Genomic DNA, 27,002 nt, shown 5'->3' on the forward strand with positions numbered 1-27,002 from the left:
CGTACTCAGCAACCAGCTTCAGTATATTGTATTGTCACTGATGTTGTTACCTGTTGATTTCAACCTCAACAACCCCAATAGCAATTTATCATTCCTTGAAAATGGGGCTTGATCAGATCATCTCTGCAACCCTGAGACTTTTACCTCTTGGATGGTGCAGTCTGCACAAAAGCAATGGCATTTGTTTGTTCCTGACGTCCTTAAGTGCTCTCTCTATTTCTCTTTATCTCTCCCTCTCTCTCTCTCTCCCTCTTTCACCCCCCACCTCTCTCTCTCTCTCCCACCCTCTCTCTCTCTCTCTCTCAAACACAAACCCTATCTCCTGAAGTAGAACGTATCATCAATTTAGTAACCAATTCACTCTCAGTTCCAGGGCCTTAAGAGCACTGCAGTCTAATCCCCTCCTCTTTTTAAAAACAGAAAGGTTTTCCAAACACTAGCGCAGCAGCCCATATGGATGTGAGTGCATAATCTTCCTGTGTCCTCCTTCTCACTGGCCTTAAGCCCTCCCTCCATCCCACCACTTACCACTCGAATACAACTTGCATCTGCATGCAGCTGGGTGGAGCTGCTGTGCGGCTGTGATTCGCAAGCACATATGGTCTGTGTGGAGTTGATTACAAGTGCAAGTCGAAAAGCACTTTAAGATGAAGGATACAGTATGGAGTGGGTTGCTGAAATGCAATCTTGAAAAATGGCACAGCGGTACACAGTAGGCTGCAGTCATATTCTCTTCCATTGTTACACTTTCCCACATTAGAATGGAAATCTACCTGAAAGTGAGGTCATTGATTTTCTAAGGTATAAGTAGACTTCGCTGAGAGGAGCCTAGACATAATTAAAAAAGAAATGGAATCATTTGAAACTTAAACACGGTTGTCTAGTTTATAACTAATTGTGCACCGAAAAGTCATCCAGCTAAATACATCTTGAAAAATGTCCCTCATTTGCTTTAAATCTATAATAGCATTTACAAATGAAAATGTTCAGGCCTATGAAATGTAGCCTACAGTGTGATCTGTCACCTTGTTTAAATCCTGCTTCCTCCATTCTAAAGGATGTACCCACGGCCATGGGATTGAGCACAACCTCTATGGAGAGGGCGGTATTACATTTTCCTTGGTTTTTGGCCACACTGCTACAGGTAATGCAGTAGATTTGCCACAGCTTTAGGCTGTAGTTGCAACAGGCATTAGTAAAGGCAACAGCGATACAGAGAGAGAGCCCAGCCCAGAGCCAGTTTCTGTCTATGCACCGGTCTCCTTTCTACAGTACTATAAACATGGGGATTAATCTATAAACCCTTCATCAGCTGCGGTTCCATGCCATCATTGAAATCTGTTTATCACTTTGTGGTTACTGTAGACTACTATATCAGCCTTAGGCTGCAGGACAACAAGAATCCCCTGCCATAAGCACACAGGTTGCCAATGAAATTGTCAGTGAAGAATTCAATATCAAAATGTTCATATCAGCTAGTCAATTTGGCTATAGGTCAATGCATTTCCATCCACTCTCAATTATTTGCATAAAGATATTAATCCCGCGGTTGTTCGGTTTGACAGGACCATTGGGTCAGTCCGATGGAGCAGCGGCGCGGGAGGTAATCCCCTCTCCCTTCCAGCCACTCCCACCGACGGGCTATGTGCTCTCACTCGCCCGTTTAGCTTGAGTTGCTTCTGATGCTGCAGCTACCGTAGTCGCTATATCTCCCCATAACAGCAGTCATGGCGACAGAGGTCCAACCGCTCACTCTGGATCGAGGTAAGACGCACAATCGTCGGATTCGCTTTCTTGTTGAATTATTTCTGGATCCCGAAACTTGAGCGAACGATGCATTGGCGGACCACATTTAAGTTGAAAGTACTATAGGCTATTATATCATTTTTACATTCGTCTACTTATATTTCTCTCTCGCTGGATACCGTTATTTGCTGGGAATAAAATGTATGGACCGTTTGGTGCGCACTCTGCAAAATTGGATAAAACGGCTTAATTAAATGATGCTGTTCAGCAATATTATAACGAATGTGTTATTAACCCACAGTATTACATTCCACTGTATATGAATAGAGTGGATTTATCTCTGTTATGTAACATCCAATAGAATATTATCTCGCTCTATTCTTCACTTCGTGATTGGGAGAAATAATTTATTGCGCGCAGGAATCCAATCACGCGCAAATCCTTACTTCTCTACACATCAGACAACTTTTGGATGGGTAGGTTTAAGAATATAAAACAAACAGCTTTTTGAATGGGTTTATATTTTTCTTGAATCTAATTGTAATTTGGACAGTGAACAAGAAAGGGGCACAGGTCTTCACCCCATAGCATACCTGTTGTCGACAGTGAAAAACGAATTCACCTGCGGCATTATTTTAAAAGGAAGGTTGAGTCCACAATGTAGTCTACCTATAGCCTACGTCATATTTCGGAGTAGTAATAGGTCGACTTGCACGCGGAATTCAGGTGATATTGCTTTCCTACAGTAGCCTGCCTGTCCAATGATAACAGATGGATAGCTTCTGATAGCTTCTCCTGACTATTCTTTCATTTTGATATTCGAAACGGGGACTATGGGGAAATCAGATTAAATGTGTAGCCTATAGAGTGCTTAAAACGAATCCGGCGGTGAAATGCAATAGTGTGGCTGCATGGCACAAACGAAAGGGGTGGTGTTAAAAATAGAGAAAGATGATACATCTGGGAAAAGTAATGGGCATGGGCCCACTTTGAATGATTGCCACAACAGTTAGTGACCGTAGGAAAAACTGTAAACGCCGTGGAATAAACAACTCACGGGAATGTAGAAGGCAAGAGGATATAAACATCTGTCTAAATTGGAAAATGACAAATGGTGACCTCTCTACGTTGTGTTGAACACAGCATTGCGCATGAGTAATCGAGCCTGGTTGTTATCATGAAGGATGGAATGGATGTAAACCGAATGAGGATCATCAGCGAGTGACCTGTCTTTATACCCAAGGAATAACAGATAATATAACGGTTTTATTCCCATTTTTTAAGCATTGGCTCATTTGAATGATTTACAGTCAATTAAATGCTCAGTGGCAATTGGATTCATTATTGCGTGACTGCAGCAACTGTATACGAGCTTGTATACGAGCTTGAATGGGGAGTGGGTGGATGTATACGAGCTTGTATACGAGCTTGAATGGGGAGTGGGTGGCTGTATACGAGCTTGAAGTGGCTGTATACGAGCTTGAATGGGGAGTGGGTGCAAGGGCAAAAACATGATACAGGGCAAAATGATAAACAAGAAGCTGCGCTCTGTTCCATGAGGGGAAGGAACATTTCTGGCATTGAGATTCTATTGATAAACAAGCCATTCATTATATGACACATTGGGGAAGAGTTTTGTTCTCCCCAGTTAAACTGAAATATGTGTGCCAGTATAGGCTACTCAACCCTTTCCATTGGGTTTGCATAGGTAGACTAGTGAGTCAGAGCCCCTATCATTTCAGAGAGAACATTCAGGTGGCTGCTGTATCCACATGCTCATTAAGTGGCCACTGCCCCGCAGCAGTGATCATGTAGGGGATCATAATGATAGCTTTACCAGAGCTGTCATTGTCTTTGCACAGAGTCCTTTGTCGCTACTGCCACTAGCGAAGAAACACTGTAATTGATATTGAAAAGAAGCCTGTTTCTTTGTTGAAAGCAGGATGTGTTAGGGATTTGTCACACACACGAAGAGGCGGGAAACTCACATTGTGCTTTGAGGTCATGACTGCACTTCCTGCTATTGTCTCAGGAAATGACTCAAACGCCACTGTCCTGTGGAGAAACAGCCTGTGTTGGAACCTCCCTGCCCATGGCACCAAAGTTCTCCTTCAACGATTGACTCTCATTCAAACACTAATCGGCACCAGGCATGCCAAGACTATTGAAATTGATAGAGATACTGAGAGAGTTCTCATCAACTGTATGCCATGAAGTCCTAATAATATCAGTCAGGCTGGGGCTGTACAGTAATCACAGTGAAATGTGTTAGTGCTCTTTCTCCCAGATATTTGCTGATGGAGAGGAATTTGAGATATATTCCTATATATTTGCTGATTGAGCGGTGTAGTAAGACACAGATGCTCAAACAGGTTTCTGTGCCGTCTGAAATTACAGATTCCAAACATCGAGGGCGAGCAGAAGCTTGAAATCTGGAAGTCAATACTTTTTTGATGCTCTCCGTGCATGGTTTATTGCCGTAATAAATATAGAACAACCGCACATTTCCTTGCAAGTTATCGCTGATCCTTTGTTTGAGTCTATTCACAGGGGAGAAAGGGCAACACACTGTAGGCTACTCAGGGCCCTAAGCATGTTGTCTCACCATACTGCAGACAGGGTTTGCTTTGCTTGCAGAGGTCACTGGATTTGTTCGTTGTTGCACAGCAACCTTCCTCTTGTACCTTGCTTTGGGTGATAACAGAGAGGAGGGATTACAGGTGAGGTGAACAGCCAGCTCAGCAATTTAATCAACGGAGAGCTGTTTAGAATGGCACAGCTCTTGGTAAGCTCTCATTAGAACCACAGTGAAAAGAAATGTAATTTGTTTGGGATGGACATCTGCCAGGTAATCAGTCAGAGGAAGGGAAACAAAAACAAAGTTCAGAGTGTTATCCGCTTCTGCCTTAGGCTACTGAGCCCTGATGGGGACAGTCTAAGGAGTGTTTCATTTTCCCAGGAATGTCACAGCAGGGCCATTTAGTGTTAATTCACTCGGCTTATGGGGGGATTGATAAAGTGAGGTGCGTCCATTTAAAAAGCTCTCCTGTTGAGGAGCTGGCCTTGTGTCTGGCAAGCCCCTGCTGGCCTGTTCCTCTGCTCATCCAGAGAATGAGCACAGTAGAGGTTTTTTGTGTGGTAATTTCGGCGTGGTTGCCAACGGCAGAAAGGACACGCGGGTCAAAGTGGGAAGTGGCAGATGGCATGGCCTCTCCGGGGCAATTTATTCTGGCATGTGTCAGCCATTCTGGTAGTGACCGTGTTAGGGCACTGCTCTGGGAAACATTACATGTGGGAGTGAGGAATAGCTCAGACTAGTCTTGAATCAATCAGCTATGAAACGATTCTCTATTAGGACCTTAGACGTCCCAGTAGAGATGAAGATGCACCTGCGTTGCAGTCTCTGTTTTCATCAGCACCATGTCTTAATGAGCCAGCTGAGTTCATTGGACATGCTTATTTACACCGCACAGCATTTGTATTGAAACAACGTGCAGATATTGGAAAATATATTCTATTCAGCTATGCTCTTTATTATCAACAGGGCAATTATGTGATGATATTGGAGCACTGCCCAGTTTTGCAAACAGTTCAAAATCATGTTTAGACTTTTACTCAAGTGTAGAAAGCAGTGAAGCACTCATTGTTTAATACTGCGGCGTCGAAAGGCTTGGACCCCCAGGAAGAGTGAAATAAGCCGTGCCTAAGGCAGGACAGCACAGACCTGGTGTGTTTCAGCACAGCAGCATTGCTAGCTGCTTGTTGTGGTCTTCACATTTATTTATGACACATCCAGAGTGATGGCTGCATTAGTAGATCCAGTCATCAAAGCAGAGCAGAAAGGGAACTCTGTGTACTTGAAAGGCTGACTCATTCTGGAACTGGTGATTGTTTTAGACACCATGCTGTTTATAGTTTGAACATTGTATTTGATCAACATAATACCATTCATTTCTGTGGTCGTCCGTCACTGATTACATTTGAGGAAGTCTCAAGGTAACACACAGGACAGTACTGTATATTATAGATTTATCACTAAACGTCTTTACATTGTCAGTCACAGAAACAGATTTACCACTAAACATATTTACATTGTCAGTCACAGAAACAGATTTACCACTAAACATATTTACATTGTCAGTCACAGAAACAGATTTACCACTAAACGTATTTACATTGTCAGTCACAGAAACAGATTTACCACTAAACGTATTTACATTGTCAGTCACAGAAACAGATTTACCACTAAACATATTTACATTGTCAGTCACAGAAACAGATTTACCACTAAACGTATTTACATTGTCAGTCACAGAAACAGATTTATCACTGAACAGATTTACCACAAAATGTCTTTACATTGTCAGTCACAGAAACAGATTTATCACTGAACAGATTTACCACAAAATGTCTTGACATTGTCAGTCACAGAAACAGACTGTAGTGGACTAATAGCTTCTTAGATACGCACTATTAATTGATTGATTCCTCTTGGAAATGTCTCTTTAGAGGACACTGCTTTCAGTAACACTTCAACAGCACTTTCAGTATATTTCTCTCCCAAAGTTGGGCACCCTCTAAAACACCTTCATCGTTGCCTTAGAACATGAATGAGAATGAGCATAAATGTTTTATTTGTTGGCTGCCTCAAGAATTCTTTCCCACAAAGAATTCAGATATAATTTTTATTGGACTTTGTTCTATTGCTTTTACTTCTGTCTTTATTGCTGTTAGGGACACATACATCGGCCCATTAGGAATGTATTCATACGTACACTGGAGGTCGCACAGTATCATTTTGGTTGGCCACAGGGATTTCAGTAAACACTCAGTTTGCTTCACTCTCTGTTGTAATTGGAGACGGATGATAAACCTTTCAAATAGAGAAATGTGTCATTACCCAGTCAGGAGTGATTGTTGAAATAGAAAATGGTAGATGAGAGCCCTATGTGACCGCCCCAAAGAACACGTCTTGTTACTTTCAGCTCAACCAATCAGGCAATGGTAATGTGTTCTCACTGCTGTGTGGCAAAGAGAAGTTCAACTAGGTCAGATGTTTGGCTAGTAGCATCAATGTTCCCGACGACACAATGCATAGCAATGTACTGGTGTTTCATACTTTATTTAGTTATAGAAGACCGAGGCAAGAAACATGCCTCTCCAACTTCACAGATTGAATAAATGTGAATTAGGAGTTGTATGTTTAATTTTTAACAACCATTGTTTTGTATCCCATCTCTTGCTCCCATCCTTAATTACACCTCCAATAAGAGCAACAGTATCACCTGGACACCTTTGTCTTCCCTTGAAAATATGTGTCAAATGAAACAGGATCATTTATTTTATTTTATTGCAAACAGTGCTCATGCCCTGCAGAGGTTCTAATGGCAACATCGATTTGCAGTTGTGTCGGCGTTAAAGCTGAACATACAGTAACTGCTCTTTAAATATGTTCATTTTGAGGCGGAGGGAGGAAGGGTGAGTCCCACAGATGTTGCGGACATCTGGACCCCCTGAGTCCATCTCTAGAGTTGGTGAAGCGCCAAGGGGGCTGAAGTCTCATTGGAGTGTGGAGAAGAGGAACGACGAGCAGAATGCTAATGGTTTAGTGGTTGAGTGAATCCATCTCAGTGGAGTGAGGACAGTGGATTGAGGACAGTGGAGTGAGGACAGTGGGGTGAGGACAGTGGATTGAGGACAGTGGAGTGAGGACAGTGGGGTGAGGACAGTGGGGTGAGGACAGTGGGGTGAGGACAGTGGAGTGAGGACAGTGGAGTGAGGACAGTGGGGTGAGGACAGTGGGGTGAGGACAGTGGGGTGAGGACAGGAGTGAGGACAGTGGGGTGAGGAAATCCAAAGAGAGGTTTTCTAATGAAGTGGAATAGAGAGAGAGGGCCAGATCCATGCATACTCTCAAGCTCCTCTCTCAGATGGGTTGGAGTGTTAGTTAGTAAGGCAGGCCAGGATGGTGTTGGCTGACTGTGTGTTACCCTCCAGATGTACTGTAGTTATTAATGGAGTGGCTCCGGCTTGGTAACGGGCCACGCCATGTGGGCGGTGAGGGTATTCTTAGTGGTGTGTAGAGCTACTCTTTCAAAGCGGTTTGCCTTTGTATTAGTATTGTAGGCTGAGGGATTTGCTGTTGGTGGTGTAGCTCAATATTACCATGGTTTTACTGGTCTGTGTGTGTCTACATAGCCAACTATAATAAGGACTTAAGTTCTCAGCTGGTCTCCTAGGTGATGTGGCTGAATGCACCAAGCAGGGATTTGATGTGACGCGTGTCGTTGTAACGTGTCTTATTTGGGAGTCGTTGCAGACTAAGCTATTTGGATGTGACGTAACTCTGTGCCTGGATTCCCATAGTCATTGAAACTGCAAATCACCCTGGGCCGCCAAGTCAATCTTATACCCTGGGGGTTTTATACCCCTTAGATCACACACAGAGGAAACCATTTGATGTCTCACTCCTCCCACCGTAGACAAAATACAGTATTCCAGCAGAAATGCCTGACGTAGGCAGCTCCTCACAGGACTGGATGTTGTTCTATTACTGCTGCATGTTCTACACCAATTATCACACAACACTATCCACGGTCTGTCCAAGACATTCTGTCCAAAAATAGCCATCTACTTCTTGAAACAAATCGACATGACAGTGCTTGCAGAGGGGATGAGCTAGCAGACCAAGGGAAGCAGGGTGGATGATGGGCATGATATGTGTCGCGATGCAGCAAATGAAATGCAACTGTTGGAGAGGGGAGGCTTTTATGACCGATTACCTGTAATAACTCTAGGAGCAGGAGAGGCTCTGCTGTAGTCTAGCCCTCATCACTGGTCTAGGGGGATAACAACTGTCACATCTGGTAGCAACAATCCCTATTCACTGCTGGGGTGTTGGCTGACTGGGCTCAGACACTGGACAGTCTGAATAGGGGAGATGGGGCATGACATTTATGGCGTCGTTACGGGATTTGCGTTTGTTTTGCTATTCAAATATGGGTCTAAAATACTGCCTTTGACGGCTTGTAGCCTACGACTTTTCCAGACTGCTTTCTCCTTTCAAACACCTTGATACCTGAAATCCTTCCCTTTCGCAATCAAACACTTTTAGCCATACTTTTACAAAATAGCTTCTTATCCTATAACCCAGTTTATTTCAAAGAATACATTTATTTAATTCCCCAGACCGAAGTTGAAAGCCAAACTACTTGAAAGTGGTGCTGAACAGGTGGAGAATACCAACTATTGCTTTTGATCAGTGTAGAGTCAAAGTACAAAAACTGACCTCCCGAGAAATCCCATCTATCAACAAAAATGTTTTAGAAATCTTAAATCTTTGATGTGTTGCTCGATGTCGGAGGCCTCGTCAGAGACCTTGACGTGGATGAAGAAATTGGCGCTAATGAGAAAATGAGAGCAGGCAAAAGCTCTCCTGATCTGGCTCTGACCTCGCTATAATGAGAAATAAACGCTCATAAAACTACCCAGGCTGCTTGGAATAATACCAGCAGATTACTAGCCACTCATTAGTGCAAAGCTAACTGTTTTTTACAGGTATGGTACAGAATACTGTACAACCTCATTCACCTTAGCGACTCATTGGATGCTTATTAAAGCTGATGGAAATCCTGTACATTAGCTACATTACCATTCACACTCACAGGTTCAGAGAAAAGTGTCCTCTTTCCTGTGTCCAACTCTCTATGGACCAGCTTTAATTCCGCTCTCGTCTCCCCGTAGCTTAGGGTTCTTACCAGAACAGGCTGCCTCTAGGGTAGACTACACCACCCACGCCTAGACTTAGAGCATTGGGCCAGTAACTGAAACGTCGCCGGTTCAAATACCCGAGTCGACAAGCTGGGGGAAAAAATCAGCCGATGTGCCCTTGAGCAAGGCACTTAACCCTAATTTGCTCTGGGGGCGCCGTACTACTATGGCTGACCCTGTAAAAAAAAATACATTTCACTGCACCTATCCGGTGTATGTGACAATAAAACATGTTATTTTTGTACATCCTTTAGAACATCCTATGTGATATGATCTGTGCTATACAACACCATCATTACAGAAGATGCTGAGTTGAGTCGTGGAGTTTGATGAATGCCCTGTAAAGATCTCCCTGACAACACTTTGTGGCTTGAAGTAACCAATCCTGATGGAAATCGACCCCACCATTTCTTCTGGTTTAATGTAATCCACGCTGGTTCTCTGGGTATCATGTTCTTTGTCCATGTATACTTGTGTACTAACAGTAAATGTTGTGCCCTTGAATGTCTGTTTGACTGCCTAATACAGGCACAAAACAAACCTGCCCAAACAACCCCCGGTTCTATGTATGCAGTTCTCCCTCCCCTTACCTAGTTCGCCCTAGGTCTGTAAAAGGTAATAGCTTTTCTGTCTCCTCTCTGCCTCACCGGGTTACACTAGATTGTCTTCCGTCTCAGTCCAGCCTCCCTGGGTTCGGCGTGATGTTTATAAACATGGTCGGTTGTTTACCTCTCTCTGTTGGTGTGGTGCAGAATGTGGCGCTAGTTCAACACCAGGGTAAAGGTGTTTAAGATGATTGTTTAGAATCCTTGCACCTAGCCTCAGTATACACTTGCTGTTCTGATGTAGTTGGATATTTCTAGCATTAATAAAGTAGACTCACTTAACGACGTTTCATTTTTCACACCTAAGCTATATTATCAACTCCAATACAACATCTTGCAATTTCCCTCCTGGGTGGCACTGTGTCACTGTGTTCGACATCAAGCTCGGTAGGAATAATATCAAATCTGTAGCTGATTACAAGTGGTTTGATCATTTTCGAGCAACTCACTGATCTTTGCACATGCTCAAGGGATAAAGGGTTGACAGATGCACATTATCCACCAACTGCTTTTTATTTAGTTTCTTCTAGAACAACTGACCCAATGATTAGGCTGCGCACCAAATCCCTCCTCTCCCCTTCCAGCATGTACTCTCATTTCTATCATTTTCCCTGTTTGTCTCTAAGAGTGTAAAAATAATCTGCTTTACTCTGGATTTCTTCACCGGATGATAATTAGGAGTGGAGAGTTTACTAGACACAGGAGTCAAAGTCTTTAACTCAGAGGCATCATAGGTTTGTTTTCAAGGATCTAATGCTCGTGGTGCCTGCTCCTGCCAGGAATCGCTCGCTTTGAACGGAACAATTCTCTTCCCCGAAGTCCGCCCCCCATTTTCTCATGCATGGAGCAGGCCTAATGCAAACTATGCTGGGATTTCTCTCTCTCTCTTGTTCCCCTAGGCCTTGACTCAGTTTTTTTCCATTATCCTCTATCGATTCACTCCGGACTTCTTTTTCAAGGCTGAGGTTAATGTAATTCAATGGGGCATTTTTTTCCTTCTTGTCATTTCTCTCTCTCTCTCTCTCTGACTTTCTCCACCTCTCCTTACCTCTTCCTCTCTCTCCTTCTCTTTGCCTCTCCCCCTCTCTCCTCCCTCTCTCTCTCTTTCTCAGATGTGGCCAGGGCGATTGAGCTGCTGGAGAAGCTACAGGAGTCCGGAGACGTCCCGGGTCACAAGCTGCAGTCCCTGAAGTTGGTGTTGCAGAGTGAGTTCTGCACAGCCATTAGAGAGGTGAGTCGATTCCCCTGCACCACGGCCCCGGGGTCCTTTTGCTCCTGCCAACACAGGGAAATTGACCACAGGTGACTGATGGTTATTTGAATGAATAAATGTGGCTACACAACAATGCAGACTTTTAGGGGTGTTTTCCCAGACGTGGTCAGCTCAGACACACAGACTGAAGGGTAAGAGGGCCATCAATACAGACTGAGGTCATCTAGTAGGAAATGTAATCTACCAGAGGAAATGTCAGGGTGGGCTGGCCCTTTCATTGAAGAGCAGGATGAGAGAAGCCTGGCCTGGGAGTCAGGCAGAGACACTGGAGCCTGGTGCTGCCTGGTGGTGGGGGAGGCGTCATGTCTCTGCCAGGAGTAGCAGCTAGGCAGCACCCTACAGACTAGGTTACAACAGCTGGCCATTGAGAGGGAAAGAGCGAGAGAAACACTTCAACCACCAACAACACATCCAGTCACCAGGGAAACTAGAGAGGATCAGCTTGGATTGGTTGCAGAGGCTGACGTGGCCATAGTTTCCAGTCAATTACGTCCTTGTGTGAGCTGACACTTTGCCACGGTGCAGAATGGCTCTTTCTCGTAGAGGTCTGACTGCTAGAGGAGCTGGAGAGTGAAGATGAGTGGTCGTGGCCATGATGATGATTGCTGTTATTACAGAGATCGTTATCAGCACATACAGTTACGCTGCAACATTCAACAGCTGTGGTGTTCACGTCAGTGGTTATTGGACTAACAAACTCCCAAGGCGATAAATGCTCCCACGTCTCTATGGAAGATCAGAGAACATGGTGTTTATGTGAATGGCGCAATAGCTTGCCATACGTGAGAATGTCACATGTGTTTACAATCCAGCAATGTTGTCACAACGCCTGCATTCACTTTCCTAGCACATGCACATTTTCCCCAGACTATGGACAGTGACGAGCATCGTAAAACACTCCCCCCCCCGGCTCGCTCTTAATACCCTGACAAAGCAGGACTAGACCGCTGAGCCTCTTTGAGCTACATTGGTGAGTTAATCGTAATGCAATCACCCTGTTCTGTGCTGCAATGTCTGCAGATGGGAAATCTTTGTAGTTGAGAGAGCCACGTCGTGGGGATTCTAACCAAAAGGAGAGAGACTGTATTCTTCAAAACAACTTTATTATTAGATTTGCAAAAATGAAGCAATCAATAACAACCACTCAACCATTGCCACCATTTTGTCCGTTCCGTCCTGCATGTTGTTTCCACACGTCTAGGTTCCTGTAGATTGTTAAAACAGAATGTCACATACTGCAGTCACACCTAAACGGCTCTTATCTGTACGCCCAGACAAATGACTAAGTCACACAAGACAAGCCTGTATCAGCAAAATACTAATGTATAACAATGTACAACTCTCCAAGTAAAAACAGCATATGTTCAATTAAACAACATAGTAGGTCACTCAATAATTTCCTCCACAGCTATTACAGGGAGATTAAGGGTTGCGTCAGAGCCATATATTGTTGTGCGGTATTGGGATTCACCTGCGTGTCATTTCATTAATGCAGATGACCTATACTGCATTAAGCTGGGGCCACCAGGTATTATAATTGAGCAATTTGATTTGTTCCCCTCGTCTCATATCTGCTGGTGAAGCTCATTTCATGGTCTGATGAGCAGACAGAATCCCACAGACCAGGGTAGCTTGATCATGTCTCTACTGTAGAAGTCAGAGGTGATCCGGCTGAAAACCTTCTTCACAGTGTCAATAGTATTTACAGCCACATGAATCAGCCTAGCTATGGGTGAGGGGGTTAACTGGCTAACTGTTGATAGGGGAAATTGATGGGGGATGGAAATGCTTGCTAAGGTGAAAGACCCACAATTACAGAGAGATGGAGTGAGGAGGAGCGTTGCTCTTCCCAACCTTGTCTATCAATGACATCTCAGAGCTCAGGGAATGTCCCTGAATGAGTTGTCAGAGTCAATCTGCTTTGCAAATGGAAAGGGAAGGACACCAGGGAAGACGACTGGGAGCGCTAACCAGCTGGAAATGATGGAGTTTTTGATGATTTCCAGCCACTCTGTTGGCTTGACTTAAAGCGCTATGCATATCCTGATGAAAATCATCCGAGAAGCCCGAGCAAACGATTCAACCCGAGCAAACGATTCATTCCACACATGAAATAGAATCATGACTTTCATTAGTCACAAAAAAAAGCATAGTATGTTCCAATGAACTGAATCAATTATGTGATCGTAGAGTTGTAGTAGCCTGATGATAATGGAACAGGGCATATGAATACGGGTCTCACTTTGAATTCATATAAAGGAAAGGATTTGTGTGCCGCTCCATTGAGGGCAGACCTTAGTCTCTTACTACATTTACTGTGAGCTGAAGGCTGAAAGCCACTTCATTTAATTATCTCTGTGTGTTTAATATTCTCTTTTTGTGTCATGCTGACAGAGCGAGGGAGGTCTGTGAATGAACAGTTATTAAATGCCATTTTGCTTCTACCAAATGACCCCTTTAAACTCAGTCAGCTAGAGAGAGGAGAAGGAGAGCTCTTCAAGCTCTCTCTCTCTCCGTCTCATCCTTCCCCATTTTTCTCTCCACTCCCCGACTCAGTAAAGAGAGGGAGACGGTCGGGGAGCCATGGTTACACGCGTCGTGCCAGGCACCTTCCGGGCAGCTCTCTCCACTATCAGGCATTGTGTCGTCCTCGTAAGGCTGGCGGTAGACGGGTAGCCCCCAGCCCATCAAGCACAATGAGCCTTCCACAGAGGTTAAATAGATCTGGGTTAATGAAAGCCTGTCGTGGTTTACGCCCAGTGAACCGGAGAGTCAGGAGAGAGGGGGAAGAGAGAGAGAGAGAGTATATTCAGGAGGGACAGGAAGAAAGTAGAGTTCGGAGGTAAAGATGGATGCGTAGTAACAGGAGGGGGAATGAGGTAGAAATTATGTCTTCAGGAGTGCAAGTCTTTCAAATCTTGTTCTCTCTCTCTCACGCTCTTTCTACCTGCATGTGTCTGTATGTTCCCTGGAGCTTCACAACATCAACTGAGGGCAAAAATAACACAGCAATTTGTTCCATGTTGTGACTGTTTTCTTTATGTTATTGGAGATTATTTTCCCCCAATGAATTATCAGAACAGAAGGTTAAGTTCATTCATTAACAGTGTTGTCAGACTGAGTTCAACTGGGTTCATTATGGTCAACCTAAAAAGCTCCAATATCTTATTTTTGTAAGTGAACTACTTGCTCAGAACAAAATGCAATTGATTTATTTGGTTGACCATAATGAATTGTGAGCTTGAGGTTGTTATTTTATTTTCACATCAACAATGGACTTTGTTTTTCATCAGTCGGATATACCAAGGCTTCACGAAACCACTTGTTTTATTGTTGAAACACAGATGAAGCACGTTGAAGTCGCAAAGAGGCAAGGGCCTTGTTTTGCTCCAGCTCATCATACAGAAATATTGAATGATGGTTGAGCCCAGAAAACACATGCTCTCCTTTGTAGAGACATACCGAGGTGTGAGCTGATGAGTAAAATCCCTATTAGTTTTCATTCCAGCGAAAAACAATAGCATGAAAAAGCTTTCAATTCACTGCACAGGAAAAAAAACAAAGTCAATGTTGTTCTTCAAGAAGGGTTTGAGACGTTACAATTGAATTTGGTTTGCTCGTTGAATAATTCAGCAGTAGTTAGTGGTAAATCCAATTTGCACTTCAACTCGTGGATGTTTGTGCATATAGTTAAGCAAATTACAGATTGAAATAGCTTGACCTTTATTGTTATTCACGTGTTTCCTAGACACAATTATCCTGACTCACAGCAAGGCATCCACTGAGACCTTGAATACACAACAGCCCATACATCTTAAGTGTATTTAAATCAGGCTCACAATGATGGATGGATGCAGTATCTTTATGTGAAAAGCGATGCACTGAAACAAATATTTATAGAATGGAGCAGCCGCAAGCCTCTTGGCTAAAACACACAAAGGATGTGGGATAACATGAGTCACATCAAACAATTACATGACCCTGTATGGGGATGTAGGCCAATGTCTCATGTAATGTTCAACAATGCAACACTAATCAGAACATTCATAATGTTTCCAGTTGTTTGTTGGATCACCAGAGGAAGGTGTCATTTTTAAAAATGTACCTTTATTTAACTAGGCAAGTCAGTTAAGAACAAATTCAAATTTTCAATGATAATGTCATACTGTGCACTGGGGGGGCTATTGTAAAATGGTGTCGAAACAGTATGTCATATTCTGTATAGAAACGACTATGTATAGAAACGACTATAGAAACGACAAGAAAATGGCTCTTTTACACCTGAAAGCTTTCCACTGGCACATAATGCTGACTCCTCTTTAGAGGAGGTAAGAACACACTGTAGATGTGGAAGAGGTGTCCTGGAATAAGGTCCCAAGATGGTGTTCAATATTGGAAATCAAAGAGTCGCTCAGCTGAAAAACAAAGAACTGCTTTTTGACTGTAACACCAGAGTTCCACTAGTGTATACACCCTTAAGTTATACTAGGAACGTTGTGATTCCATAGCTAGGGCCAACAGTGAGGACTTGTGAAGAGCGGAGTCAGCAACCTCTGCATAATCAATACAGTTGCTTTGTGAGGTGTTAAACATCATTCACAGTTAGCCATTGTTATGTATTACTGAACAAAAATATAAACGCAACATGTAAAGTGTTGGTCCCATGTTTCATGAGCTGAAGTAAAAGATCCCAGAAATGTTCCATACGCACAAAAAGTTGATTTCTCTCAAATTTTGGGAACAAATTTGTTTACATCCCTGTTAGTGAGCATTTCTCCTTTGCCAAGATAATCCATCCACCTGACATGTTTGGCATATCAAGAAGCTGATTAAACAGCATGATCAGGACACAGGTACACCTTGTGCTGTGGACAATGAAAGGCCACTCTAAAATGTGCAGTTTTGTCACAACACAATTCCACAGAGGACTGAGGGAGCGTGCAATTGGCATGCTGACTGCTGGAATGTCCACCAGAATTGTTGCCAGAAAATGTAATGTTCATTTCTCTACCATAAGCCGCCTCCAATGTTGTTTTAGAGAATTTGGCTGTACGTCTCACACCGCAGATCATGTGTAACCCAGGACCTCCACATCCGGCTTCTTCACTTGTGGGATCATCTGAGACCAGCCAACTGGACAGCTGATGAAACTGAGGAGTATTTATGTCTGTAATAAAGCCCTTTTGTGGGAAAAACTCATTCTGATTGGCAGGTCCTGTCTCCCCAGTGGGTGGGCCTGGCCCCAAGTGACCTCCCAGGACCACTCATGGCTGCACCCCTGCCCAATCATGTGAATGATTAGTACCTAATGAATTAGGACCTAATGAATTTATTTCAATTGACTGATTTCCTTATATGACTGATTTCCTTATTACTGTAACTCAGTAAAATCGTTGAAATTGTTGCATGTTGTGTTTTTATTTTTGCTCAGTATATTAAATGATGCCCGAAGAGCCCCAGTGGCCTTGCCTTGACCCCAAGTCAGGTCAGATCCACTGAGCCATGGCCCAGTAAGTACCAGGAGCTGGGCCATGGAGCTGGAAACAGACAGGTCTGATGCTTTTTGGTAGAACACCGGGGTAAATCCTCAGCCGAAATTCACCTACAGTACCAAGAGTCTTAGCTCCACTCGCTACTCCGTTCCAAACTCCACTCTCTTCAGTTTATTTACTCAGTGCCATGTGTTACCCACATGAGAGAAAACCAAAAGGGGTAGTAGCGCCACACCACAGTGTGCTATGAGTATTTTGTACTTACTGATGCACCACGGTTTGCTTATGCTAATTGTCGTAGGGACCAGATGTTTGAGCAGCCTTAAGGGCAGTAAGTAGCAGGAGGCAGCAGGATCAGGCACCAAATAGTGTGCAGTTTATTAACAGTGAGAGGTGGATCCAGGTGGATGAAGAAATCCAATGAATATCTACATAATCTTCGGAGGTATTTGCAAAATAAAACACTCTCAAAATACAGGTTTGAATTGAAATCAAAAACCTAACCCTGCCAACTAACAAGTCTGGTAGCCTACGACATGGATTGAACATGCAAGAGACTTGGAGAAATGTAGCAGACAATTCAAAAGGTACTGAGAAAATACGCTCATGGTTGGTCCATTTTTCTCTCTCTTTCAGGTGTACCAGTACATGCATGAAACAATCACAGTCAATGGCTGTCCGGAGTACCAGGCACGGGCTACAGCGAAGGTGAGCAAACATCTCAGACCGGCTTAGCTGTATTTACCACACCTGAGGCCAAAAGATACTGTACAATGTAGCCTAGATACACAAACACCCATCATGTCTCCTTCAGATGATCAAAGACTGGAGCCGGTTTGGTGTACAAATGAATTACTCATTAGCAGACCTTGGATGTAAACACTTGAGAGGTTCTACCAATGAGTCCCTCTGCCACCGCTCATTCATATTCCTTCTGAGGAGAGTTTCTTTTGTGGAGGAGAATAAAGCAAGCAGATCTCTAACAGTGAAAGGGGGACAGGAAAAGAGGGAATCAAGAGGGAGGGTGAGATGAGAGAGAGGAGTGCATCTCCGTCCTCCCAGTGTTCACAAAACATCAGAGAGGGAGTGAAGAAGACATGGGGCAACATAGGGAGGTACGCACACTGACTGATTCAATTGGCTGCTCCTTCCAGAGACTGGGCACACAGAGGAGTAGGACACGGATTGATTGACAACACTGGGCAAGCAGGATGAATGGATAAGTAGGCCCGGTGTGGAGTACAATTCCAAAGGGCTCTTTTTTTTGTCAGCGAAACATCGTCTCTTCAATCGCAAATGGTTTGCAAAACTTTGACTGTGGTTCAGTAGTAAACGGAGAAGTAAACGGGGTAACCTTTTTTTCCGACTTTAATCAGACTGTGGATTGTGTTGTGAATTTCCACCTTGGATGAAAGGTATGCAAAGACATAGCTTAGGCCTATTGAAGGACACCACTGTGTCTGATGTTGATGGAATATCAAAAAACTCTTTCTAACCTGCTCAGATCAAATGGTTTTGAGGTTGATGGTATGCTGCTGTTGATATTTCCCTTCAAATATCCATCATTTGTTGAATATTCAAGGTCCCTGTTCAACATTATAAAGTACATATTCATAAACAAATCATTTTATTTTCAAAGCTTATTCAAAGGCTGTTTTGAAAGAGAGAATGTAGATAGGTCTAATCAAACTGCTTTACAATTCATGAAAGAGGCCTTGGGGCTTGTATTTAACAGTGTTAAAGTAAGCCAGATTGTCCATATGACACTGTTTACACAAGAAAGCAATGACGACAGCATGAAGTGCCTTTCAACTTGTCCTTGTCCATCACCAGTCTTTTCAAAAGCATATTAAATGTAGCCACCAGCGGAGCAGCAATTAACATAGAGCAAAGTCCGTTCACTGGCTTCCACGCCCACGGGAGTGATTTCAATCGATGACATCGAAATGAGATGGTGCGCTGTTTTTGAAAGTGCTGCCCTCCTGAGAGTTTCCCATTTAGCTGAGCCGGTGCTTGTTTCATCAGCCTCCTCTTCAAGTACATCACTGACCAAAGGTCTGGAGGGCAGCACTCAGGGCATTTCACATGAATCACTTTAAGTAGGACACCGGGGGCCTAAAAAACATGTTATAGTCCTATGGAAAACCAGGGATCCCTTGATACATCTTGAGGCATTAGCAGGGTAGATGTTATTTTAGATGCCTTTGCTGTAGTGTTGCTGGTGAGCGTTTACCAATTAAAATGTGTTCCACCTGAGAACATGAGCACTTGATTCAGTTTATTACCCAATTAATTGAATCAATTCCAGGCTGTAATTCCTGGCCTGAGGTTCTTATCTTTTATCTTCTAGAGATGGGAGACCACTTAGTCTATGGTGCTCCAGAGAAAAGACTGAGCTGAACTGATGGCTGATGATGATAACATTTTATGAAATGAAGTCATTTCCATACGGTACTGTGACATTACTTGGGCAATTTCCCAGTAAGCTGTAATTTTTGTTTGGTTCGCCCCAGACACGTTTTTGCATTTGGAGGAGGCAGCCATATGCCATCTAGTTTCTTCCTCTCGGGAAGGGAGATACATTTGTGAAGGTCGATATGCCGTTAGCCAGAGAGGGGATGGTGGCCTACTGAACACAGTGCTTCTTTACTCACAGTGGGAGAGAGAGATGGAGAGAGAGAGATGGAAAGGGGGGGGACGAAAAAGTGGAGGATCTCAGGGCTTTCACCTGCTAGGGAAAACATTGGATCCACATACGCCAAGCTTTGAAACAGAGGCCTTTTTCCCCTGCAGTTTCCCGAGAAAGTATTGCTCAATAATAACGAGACAGACTTGACAGACCGGCACCCGTGGCGATGTACATCTGCTGTTCCTTTCCCAGGCTGGGCTAACAAGCTCCTGTACACTTTGTTTCAGACGACAAGGAGAGGAGAAGATTCGTCTAGAACTTGAAAGCCATCCCAAGCCAGTGGAAGGCTCACAGACATTTAGTTAGTGGGGGTGGAAGTTATCTCGCTTCTTCTTCTCCAGCTGCGACAGATATGTGCTAATTCATGTTCTTACAGAGCCAGAAAACATCTCACATGGCTATACAATACATCACCTTGGCTTTGACTTTGTTATTCTCAGCCCTACTGGACGTCTCTAAGCCCCATTTAGAGAGAGAAGTCAGAAGGTCCCACCCTCAGAGTGAATTTAAGTCTGTACACTTGGGAAAGTTTATTTGGCTGTTGGGAAATGCAATCCCAGTTCACTTAGTATCGTCATTATCTAATCTATTTGTGTGGTAGACAGAATAGGGTGGTATAGGGCGTGGAGTTAGTGCTGAGCACACCAATAATGGTCTGATCGTTACCATCTCGCCTGTCTCTCTCTGCAGGCCACAGTTGCAGCCTTTGCGGCCAGCGAGGGTCACTCTCACCCCCGAGTGGTAGAGCTGCCCAAGACGGAGGAGGGGCTGGGTTTCAACGTGATGGGCGGCAAGGAGCAGAACTCTCCCATCTATATCTCCCGCATCATCCCAGGGGGCTTGGCTGAGAGGCATGGGGGCCTGAAGCGAGGGGACCAGCTCCTGTCTGTCAATGGTGTGGTATGTATTGCTTATTTACTATTACCGCTAGGTTTGGTTACATGGTCAGATCTTCCTGACCACGTGAACCAACCAGGAAAAACTCTGTACCCTATTTATGATATTCGGTGAATTCGCATCTTCTATATTACGAATCCCAATCACAGTTGTGTGCTGTTGTTAATATTTCAAGGTATTCATTTTCTCATCTTGCTTGACTTTTTCTGACAAGCCACATCCGAGCAGGGAAGCATTCTGTCTAAACCTTGAGTCAAACTTTCAGAATATTGATAGGGTCATGCAGAGTGATTGGTTTTCTGAAGCCTAAATAAAAAGAGGCTTATAGTGAGCCAGCGTCCAAGATAAAGGAGAGCTATCTATGACTAAATGACTAAAGCAATGGGCAACAACAAACGCTATATCAAAGCGACCGTTTTTTAGAAGAAGCAAATGTCACCATGAGCAAAGTGTTCCAAGCTTCACACGGCTTAGCGGTTTTGCCATTCAAAGTCACTCCTTGCCGAATCCTATTCCGTAACTCTCCATTTACACCATCAAATGAAAACCAATTTACATGGTAAAGTCAGGATGTGTTTGGAATTAAAACTGCCTTCAGACAAACACTAATCAAACGTGTGCTTTAAAAAGCTATCTTCATAAAGGAGTCATTTGATTTCCGTGACATCCAGAATGTTTATGTGAAAATATACAGTACCAGTCAAAAGTTTGTACACGCCTACTCATTCAAGGGTTTTGCTTTATTTTTACTATTTTCTACATTGTAGAATAATTGTTGAAGACATCAAAACTATGAAATAACATATGGAATCATGTAGTAACCAAAAAAAGTGTTAAACAAATCAGAATATCTTTTATATTTTAGATTCTTCAAAGTAGTCACCCTTTGCCTTGATGACAGCTTTGCACACGCTTGGCATTCTCTCAACCAGCTTCACCTGGAATGGTTTTTCAGTAGTCTTGAAGGAGTTCCCACATATGCTGAGCACTCGTTGACTGCTTTTCCTTCATTCTGCGGTCCAATCCCAAACCATCTCAATTGGGTTGAGGTCGGGTGATTGTGGAGGCCAGGTCATCTGATGCAGCACTCCATCACTTTCTTTCTTGGTCAAATAGCCTTTTCACAATCTGGAGGTGTGTTGGGTAATTGTCCTTTAGAAATAGTTTATTTGCAGCAACCATAAAGGCCTGTCTCCTCTGAACAGTTGATGTTGAGATGTGTCTGTTACTTGAACTCTGTGAAGAATTTATTTGGGCTGCAATCTGAGGTGCAGTTATCTCTAATGAATTTATCCTCTGCAGCAGAGGTAACTCTGGGTCTTCCTTTCCTGTGGCGTTCCTCATGAGAGACAGTTTCATTGTAGCGCTTACTGCTTTTTGATATTTTCCAGGTTGACTGACCCTCATGTCTCAAAGTAATGATGGACTGCCATTTCTCTCTGCTTATTTGAGCTGTTCTTGTCATAATATGGACTTGGTCTTTTACCAAATAGGGCTATCTTCTGTATACCCCCCTACCTTGTCACAACACAACTGATTGGCTCAAACGCATTAGGAAGGAAAGAAATTACACAAATGAACTTTTAACAAGGAACACCTGTTAATTTGCTTCCTGTAGCACTAACTCCCAAACGTTTGGGGACACTAAAATCCATGGAGAATAAGAGCACCTCCTCCCAGCTGCCCACTGCACTGAGGATAGGGAACACTGTCACCACTGATAAATCTAGGATAATCGATAACTTCAATAAGCATTTTTCCACGGCTGGTCATGCTTTCCACCTGGCTACCCCTAACATCTCAGCCCCCCCCCCCAGCCCCCTGGATCCCAACAAATCGGCTGGGCTAGACAATCTGTACCCTCTCTTTCTAAAATTATCAGCCGAAATTGTTGCAACGAGAGCATACAGGTTGCAGTGGTGGGTGATACAGCTGAAGTCGGAAGTTTACATACACCTTAGCCAACTACATTTAAACACTGTTTTTCACAATTCCTGACATTTAATCCTAGTAACAATTCCCTGTCTTAAGTCAGTTAGGATCACCACTATATTTTAAGAATGTGAAATGTCAGAATAATGGAAGAGAGAATGATTTATTTCAGCTTTAATTTCTTTCATTACATTCCCAGTGGGTCAGAAGTTTACATACAGTGGGGCAAAGAAATATTTAGTCAGCCACCAATTGTGCATGTGCTTCCACTTAAAAAGATGAGAGAGGCCTGTAATTTTCATCATAGGTACACTTCAACTATGACAGACAAAATGAGAAAAAAAATTCCAGAAAATCACATTGTAGGATTTTTTATGAATTAATTTGCATATTATGGTGGAAAATAAGTATTTGGTCACCTACAAACAAGCAAGATTTCTGGCTCTCACAGACCTGTAACTTCTTCTTTAAGAGGTTCCTCTGTCCTCCACTCGTTACCTGTATTAATGGCACCTGTTTGAACTTGTTATCAGGATAAAAGACACCTGTCCACAACCTCAAACAGTCACACTCCAAACTCCACTATGGCCAAGACCAAAGAGCTGTCAAAGGACACCAGAAACAAAATTGTAGATCTGCACCAGGCTGGGAAGACTGAATCTGCAATAGGTAAGCAGCTTAGTTTGAAGAAATCAACTGTGGGAGCAATTATTAGGAAATGGAAGACATACAAGACCACTGATAATCTCCCTCGATCTGGGGCTCCACGCAAGATCTCACCCAATCTCACTCAATCTCAGAAGCACACCTAGTGAATGACCTGCAGAGAGCTGGGACCAAAGTAACAAAGCCTAAAATCAGTAACACACTACGCCGCCAGGGACTCAAATCCTGCAGTGCCAGACGTGTCCCCCTGCTTAAGCCAGTACATGTCCAGGCCCGTCTGAAGTTTGCTAGAGAGCATTTGGATGATCCAGAAGAAGATTGGGAGAATGTCATATGGTCAGATGAAACCAAAATATAACTTTTTGGTAAAAACTCAACTCGTCGTGTTTGGAGGACAAAGAATGCTGAGTTGCATCCAAAGAACACCATACCTACTGTGAAGCATGGGGGTGGAAACATCATGCTTTGGGGCTGTTTTTCTGCAAAGGGACCAGGACGACTGATCCGTGTAAAGGAAAGAATGAATGGGGCCATGTATCGTGAGATTTTGAGTGAAAACCTCCTTCCATCAGCAAGGGCATTGAAGATGAAACGTGGCTGGGTCTTTCAGCATGACAATGATCCCAAACACACCACCCGGGCAACGAAGGAGTGGCTTCGTAAGAAGCATTTCAAGGTCCTGGAGTGGCCTAGCCAGTCTCCAGATCTCAACCCCATAGAAAATCTTTGGAGGGAGTTGAAAGTCTGTGTTGCCCAGGAACAGCCCCAAAACATCACTGCTCTAGAGGAGATCTGCATGGAGGAATGGGCCAAAATACCAGCAACAGTGTGTGAAAACCTTGAAGACTATGACCTTTGTCATTGCCAACAAAGGGTATATAACAAAGTATTGAGATAAATAAGTATTTGGCCAATAACAAAAGTTTTCCACCATAATTTGCAAATAAATTCATTAAAAATCCTACAATGTGATTTTCTGGATTTTTTTCTTCTCATTTTGTCTGTTATAGTTGAAGTGTACCTATGATGAAAATTACAGGCCTCTCTCATCTTTTTAAGTGGGAGAACTTGCACAATTGGTGGCTGACTAAATACTTTTTTGCCCCATTGTACACTCAATTAGTATTTAGAGGCATTGCCTTTAATGCCTTAATCTTGGGGCAAACATTCCACAATAATTTGGGTGAATTTTGGCCCAGTCCTCCTGAAAGAGCTGGTCTAACAAAATTGACAAAATTGAAATGCATTCCAAGTGACTATCTAATGAAGCTGGTTGAGAGAAAGCCAAAGCTGTCATCAAGGCAAAGGGTGTTTACTTTGAAGAATCTCAAATCTCAAATATATTTTAATTTATTTAACACTTTTTGATTCCATATGTTATTTCATAGTTTTGATGTCTTTATTATCTTTTGAAAATAGTACAAATAAAGAAAAACCCTTGAATGAGTAGGTGTGTCGTATATATCAAATCAAATTTTATTTGTCACATACACATGGTTAGCAGATCTTAGTGTGAGTGTAGCGAAATGCTTGTGCTTCTAGTTCCGACAATGCAGTATTAACAAGTAATCTAGCTAACAATTCCAAAACTACTACCTTATAGACACAAGTGTAAGGGGATAAAGAATATGTACATAAGATATATGAATGAGTGATGGTACAGAGCGGCATAGACAAGATATAGTAGATGGTATCGAGTGCAGTATATACATATGAGATGAGTATGTAAACAAAGTGGCATAGTTAAAGTGGCTAGTGATACATGTATTACATAAGGATGCAGTAGATGATATAGAGTACAGTATATACGTATACATATGAGATGAATAATGCGGTGATACAGCGGTGATACAGCCCGACAGGATGCTCTCGATTGTGCATCTGTAGAAGTTTGTGAGTGCTTTTGGTGACAAGCCGAATTTCTTCAGCCTCCTGAGGTTGAAGAGGCGCTGCTGCGCCTTCTTCACGATGCTGTCTGTGTGGGTGGACCAATTCAGTTTGTCTGTGATGTGTACGCCGAGGAACTTAAAACTTACTACCCTCTCCACTACTGTTCCATCGATGTGGATAGGGGGGTGTTCCCTCTGCTGTTTCCTGAAGTCCACAATCATCTCCTTAGTTTTGTTGACGTTGAGTGTGAGGTTATTTTCCTGACACCACACTCCGATGGCCCTCACCTCCTCCCTGTAGGCCGTCTCGTCGTTGTTGGTAATCAAGCCTATATATATTACTCTGGGCTTGAGGAGGAAGTACTAATTATACCAAATACGCAATGCTTGTTGAACTAAGTAGAAATACATTTGACTTCCATTTCAAACCTAATTGGTAGTAACCATTTAGAAACTGAAGCTGCTGCTGTGTAACTGTGTCATTGTTGCTTACATAGAAGTCCCTTTATTTCTCTGTCCATGCCAATTAAGAAACAGAGGCAGACTTCAGAGACCATACCACTAAAACACTAAAACATTGCCACCACATTACTTAAATGTGCTGAGTCTCTTCTCTTTCACTGTATCTCTCCAGAGTGTGGAGGGGGAGCACCACGAGAAGGCAGTGGAGCTTCTGAAGGCAGCCAAGGACAGTGTGAAGCTGGTGGTACGCTACACGCCCAAGGTCCTGGAGGAGATGGAGGCGCGCTTCGAGAAGCTCCGCACGGCCCGCCGCCGCCAGCAGCAGCAGCTCCTCATGCAGGCCCAGCAGCAGCAGAACCTCACTACCCAGCAGAACCATATGTCGTAGGTGAGGCTTTTCATTGCTTTAAGGGTGGGGGACCATAGCCTGGTGCCAGATCTATTTGTACTGTCTTGCCAACTCCTATGGGCATTGTCACACCAAGGATGACTGTAGGTGTTGGCAAGACAGCACAAACAGATCTGGGACCAGGCTAAGGGGCCACCAAGGAGAAGGGCCACACAGCTGAAACAGTAAGAATACCAGTCCTCTAAACTGGCTACATATTCAACAAACTGTGATTTAATTTAGACTCATACTGTTTTAAGGATCTGACAGAGATTTTTAATTTCCGTCATTTAGCAGACACACTTATCGAGAGCATACATTTTCTCACTTGTCCCCCTTGAGACTCTAACCCACAACCATGGTATTGCAAGCGCCATGTTCTACCAACTGAGCCACACAGGACTCTTTAGCACCTCAAAGGTTTTTGGGGAATAGGGTGAACTGACGGAGGCTGGCATTGTCTGGAGATACACATTGCACATTCGAAACAGCAACAACATTTAAAACGCAACGAATGCCTCTGAAAACTGCCCATGTGGCATCGATATGAGTCAGAAACAGTTATTCTAGTGTCCACATTGACTACAAAGTGTTTGGAACATGTGTGTGTCACAACTGGTAAATGAAGGATGGGTATTGATTAAATGAAGTACATTTGCCCATTAACATTGGGTGAACAGCTGCAGTGATGGCTCTCTATTCAATAGCATACAGTGAGACAGACCTGCCCAGCAGCCTGGCTTGGTTTACATAAGACATGTTACGCATTTTTTTAACTTGAAAAATACTGCAACAAACACCGTAGTCAGATGTAAAATTGCACAAATACAACATGAAATAGGCTTCTGCATCTACAGTGTCTCATGGGGGACAGACATCATTAACCAAGCGTGGAATCGGTCCGGAAACAAACCTCCAAGACTGAAATCTTGTTTTTCTAATGAGCAACAGAAAAAACAGAAGTGCCAATCGACGTGTTCAGTGGTTCTTTAAAACACATTGGGCTCTTTATACCCAGAGAGAGTACCAGAGAGGCTCCTGTCAGAGAGGCTCCTACTACAGAATGATACCAGGCCTTGTCCTTTGGGTAAAAGTTACAGAGGATTTATATTAAGCTTTTCATTTTTTCATTAAACATATGCTTGCTGCACACATTAAGTTCCTGGAATGAGCGCTTAATCTATTCCAGGGTG

General features: G+C 43.3%; 1 protein-coding gene across 2 annotated transcripts in view; it reads left to right on the forward strand.

Moving 5' to 3' along the window:
* The first annotated feature begins 1,637 nt into the window (after positions 1–1,637).
* The window catches only part of LOC109896622 (protein lin-7 homolog A), a 28,159-nt gene continuing 2,794 nt past the window's right edge, over positions 1,638–27,002 (forward strand). The window contains exons 1-5 of one of the 2 annotated variants that reach the window (XM_020490905.2): positions 1,638–1,764; positions 11,234–11,352; positions 17,523–17,594; positions 20,266–20,475; positions 25,594–25,809. In XM_020490905.2, the coding sequence (XP_020346494.1) occupies positions 1,728–1,764; positions 11,234–11,352; positions 17,523–17,594; positions 20,266–20,475; positions 25,594–25,809 (654 nt within the window). In that variant the 5' untranslated portion in view covers positions 1,638–1,727. The remainder of the gene's footprint in view (positions 1,765–11,233; positions 11,353–17,522; positions 17,595–20,265; positions 20,476–25,593; positions 25,810–27,002) is intronic. The other variant, XM_020490904.2, reaches the window with a different exon arrangement.

This window comes from Oncorhynchus kisutch, linkage group LG9 (assembly GCF_002021735.2).
Source record: "Oncorhynchus kisutch isolate 150728-3 linkage group LG9, Okis_V2, whole genome shotgun sequence".
NCBI lineage: Eukaryota > Metazoa > Chordata > Actinopteri > Salmoniformes > Salmonidae > Oncorhynchus > Oncorhynchus kisutch.